At 59.1% G+C, this 4,003-nt stretch overlaps 1 protein-coding gene across 1 annotated transcript in view; it reads right to left on the bottom strand.

Annotated features, from left to right (window-relative positions):
• CPNE2 (copine 2) overlaps positions 1 to 4,003 on the bottom strand; it is a 54,049-nt gene that overhangs the window by 26,090 nt on the left and 23,956 nt on the right. The window contains exons 3-4 of the mRNA XM_004704651.2: positions 2,892 to 3,071; positions 703 to 777 (exon numbers count right to left, since the gene is read on the bottom strand). Coding sequence (XP_004704708.1) covers positions 703 to 777; positions 2,892 to 3,071 — 255 coding nt within the window. The remainder of the gene's footprint in view (positions 1 to 702; positions 778 to 2,891; positions 3,072 to 4,003) is intronic.

The following is a 4,003-nucleotide window of genomic DNA, read 5'->3' as shown; positions in this document are numbered from 1 at the left end:
CCCCTGCATCACAGCTAGTCCCCTGGATCACACAGGCACTGAAGGCCACACTGGGGGGAGGGCCTGCTCCCTCATCTGTAAACAGTGAACTCATATCCTCTCCCCACTGCATCACAGCTAGTCCCCTGGATCACACAGGCACTGAAGGCCATATGTAATCGACCAGGGAACTCATATCCTCTCCCCCCTGCATCACAGCTAGTCCCCTGGATCACACAGGCACTGAAGGCCACACTGCGGGGAGGGCCTGCTCCCTCATCTGTAAACAGAGGTTGCCCTGCTTAAGGGGGTCTGTGAGGATGAGAAACGGGTGCTCTGTACCCGGGGTGGGCAAGGCTCTTCAGAAAGATCCAGGAGGGGCCAGCGGGGCAGGAGGGGTGCAGAGATGGAGAAGGAGACAGCGACAGCTTTGGGGGCAAGGGAAGAGGAGGCGCACCCCTGCCCTGGGAGCCCCTTCAGGGCCTGCGGCAGCCCCCCACCAACTCAGTGGCTGTGGATGCAACATTTCCTTGGCAGAGCCAGGAGCCGTTGCTAAGAGACCTGTTGCTAAGTTGTAAGTTGGGCCTTTTTACTCCAAACAAAGCTGGTGATTATCTGCCCAGGAGGGAAGCGGCCCATTGATGGGGGAGGGCTGGCAGCAGTAGGGGTGGGGTAGCAAGGAGCAGAGCCGAGCGGGAACAGGCCTAGGGGAGAGGCTGCTACCGTAATCAAGCCCTTCCCGGCTGGCTTGTCGTTCAAAAGCAGCAAAGGCCGGGTCATCTTCTTGCTGGAAACGATCTGGCAGGGGAGAGGCGAGAGAGGGGCTCAGTGGGGGCTGCAGGGAGACCCAGGAGGAAAATCCCCCAAGGGCATCCGCTACAGGAGGATGATCCACCCTCTGCTGGAGTGCCAGGCTCTGGCTGAGCCATCCCGGGCATGATCCCTGGGAGGGAGGGAGCAGCCTGGACCAGCCACACTGGGCAACTGATGAGACCCAGCAGGCCCAGCGATGTCAAGACACTCATGTGGGATCGATGGTGGGATCCCCTCAGCTTGACCTTGCCCACCCCTCCGCCCTCATCCCCCCACCCCCCACCATCCCTGCTCTCAGTTCATACTCCTCCAGAGGGAGCCCATGGCAGGGCATCAAGCCCCAGCCCGGCCCACCATCCTCAGAGGAGCAGACCCCTGCTGTCCCTGTATCAACTCCCCTTGTTTTGAAAAGACTCAAGCACTCACAGGCCCCACAAGCCAGCAGGGCTGAGGCCAGAGCAGAGGGTCAGTCACCCACCTGGCTCTGCCTGCTCCACTCTCAGCCCCTCTTGTGAAAAATGCCAGTGCTGAGGAGTCCTGGGGCACGGCAGCTGAGTGCTCCGCTGCAAACCAAAGGTACACCCAGGTGTACCTTGGCAGAGAGACCTGGCAATTGTTGGGCTCCCCGAGAGCCCACGGCCTGGACATCCTGACGGGGCAGCTCTACCTTGGCATCAACAAGGCACTGCCAATGTCATGTCCGCACAACTGCATCCCCTGGTTCTGGCCCCTGCGTGTTTGGCCTCCTTGCATCCACTGCTGCTCCGTGACCTGAGGGTGCACCCTGTGCCCTGCAGCCCCCAGCTTGCTGCCCTCGGGTTTCTGGGGGGCTCAGCCAGTGGGGGTGTCAGCAGTAGGTCCAAGATAGAGCGAGCCTCTCTGTCCTTGGCCCTGGGGCGGGGGCTAGCTCCTTGCTCTGTCCCACCTCCAGGCCACAGGTTGGGGGCCCGACCCTGGGTTGGCTTTTTCAAAACCTGGGTCCCTGGCCCCTACCCTTGGGCCTCTCCTCAGTCCTCTGAGGGTGCCGTAGACACACGTGGACACATCCCGCCCATCCACAGTCATCATTCTCCCCAAGTGAAATTGGGAGGCATTGAGGCCCAAGGGGGTGGGGCTTGCCCAAGGGCCCTAAGGGATGATCGGAGCATATGTTGGGGCTCCTCACCCCTGCCCCTCGTGTGTTCCCAGGGAGGACAGCTGGGTGGGGACAGGTGGCTGCAGAGAGACTCCGTGCAAGGTCTCGCTGTGAGTCAGCCTCAGAGTGGGGCTAACGTGGGCTGCTGGTTTCAGGTCCCCAAAGCCAGGAAGTCACAACAACATTGGACTCCTTCCGTCCAGCAGAAGCGCTGACCACACTGGGCCCCTTCCTTTGGGGCAAACAGTGGCTTCTTTACTTGGCCACTGCCCTCATCTTGGCCCTGCTGACCACAAGGGTCTTTGCATTAGGGAGAGAACGCCAAAGAGCCAAACTCAGTTCTGACTCAGGGCGGCCGTACCGGGCAGCGTAGAACTGCCCCTGTGGCTGTCGGAGATTGTAACTCATTTTAAAAAATTTGTAAAGACTCACCTTTCTTGCGCAGAGCGGCTGGTGGTCTCAAACTGCAGACCTTTCGGATTGCAGCCCAATGTGTAACCACAACACCACCAGGGCTCCTTAGCTATGTTTAAAACTCAGAGCCAACAAACTCACAATGCTGACTCATGGCGACCCTGTAGGGCAGGCAGCACTGCCTCTGCGGGTTTCCGAAATTGTAACTCTTTGTGGAAGTAGAAAGCCTCGTCCTTCTCCCCAGGTGCAGCCGGTGGTTTTGAACTGTCCACCTTCCAGCGAGCAGCCCCACACGTGTCCCAACGGGCCTGCCTGGGGGTCGTCCTGCCAGCCCCACCCACCGTGCTCACCGTGCCCACTGCACTGACCACGCCCACCACGCTCACCGTGCCCACCACGCTCACCACGCCCAGGCTGCACTGACCACGCCCACCGTGCTCACGGTGCCCACTGCACTGACCATGCCCACCACGCTCACCGTGCCCACTGCACTGACCACGCCCACCACGCTCACCGTGCCCACTGCACTGACCACATCCACCACGCTCACCGTGCCCAGGCTGCAGGAGAACTGGCCCAGGAAGTCGTGCTCATCCAGCTGGGTGCTAGACTTGTCCTGGTCGAAGAGGGCGAACTTGAGTTTCTGCACCTCCTCGAAGTGGTAGTCGAGGACGAACTTGGTGGAGAAGGCAGGGTTGAGGTTGTTGATCGCTGTTTCTGTCCTGTCGTACTGGCAGGTGGGCAAGGAAACAGAGTCACGCTGACAGAGATCCCTCTGAAAGCTCCTGAACACCCACTCTGTGCCAGGCCTGTGCCCAAGAGGCTGAAGCATTGCCACCGAGCCACAGAAGAGGGCATGAACGCAGAGAGGCCCTGTGACTCTCCCAGTGCCCAACAGCTAGTCGGTCGGTGCCTGGATCGGACTTGAACTTGGGTCTGACTCCAGACTCATAGTCTTACCTGCTCAGCCCTGGCTCCCTACCCAGCGTCTGTCCTTGCCTGGACAAGTGACAGACGGCAAGTCCCTTTCTCCACCTGGGCCTCAGTCTCCACTTCTATAAGATGCAGTGATTTGACTATCTGTGGTTTCCTTACTTTCAATGAGCAGGTCTTAAACAATATATGTTTTGTTGATTTTTGGGGGGGACATTGAGACAGCCAGTCTGGTTTTCATGACGATTGCGACACAGCGTTGGTAACATTATCACAGCGTGTCAACACTCGCTCACTGTGCTGTCTGTTATCATGGACCTGCGGGGCTCGTTCTGGTGGTTTTCAGGAGGGCACCAACGTCAGAGCCTTTCTCTTGTGAGCTATTCTGCTGGTCCGCGAGAAGGTGGTGTCGGGGTGGGCTCGGTCCTCGGGTTACAGTTCTCAGAGCAAGAGTCTCAGTGGCTCCTCTGTGCTCTCCTCTCCCTTCTGACGTAAAAACCAAGCCAGCAAACAAGCACTTGTGCCTCCTCCTTGTGTTTCCCTCCTTGTTCTATTTGGGACCAGCTCTTAGGACCCTGGTCAGCATGGTCAGGGGTGAGAGCCGGGCACCATCTGCTTCTTCTGGTCTCCGTGGAGATGAGGTGGTGGCACGTACAGACGTGGTGCTTCCCTGCGCTTTTGGACACCTTACTGCTTTTGCTCCGGGCGACGAGAGACCCGGGTTGTCTC

Source organism: Echinops telfairi, unplaced genomic scaffold (assembly GCF_000313985.2).
Source record: "Echinops telfairi isolate 266 unplaced genomic scaffold, ASM31398v2 ScPeMD7_2291;HRSCAF=2852, whole genome shotgun sequence".
NCBI classification, from domain to species: domain Eukaryota; kingdom Metazoa; phylum Chordata; class Mammalia; order Afrosoricida; family Tenrecidae; genus Echinops; species Echinops telfairi.
Note: the sequence above shows the minus strand (reverse complement) of the source record. Positions and strands in the feature narration are given on the sequence as shown.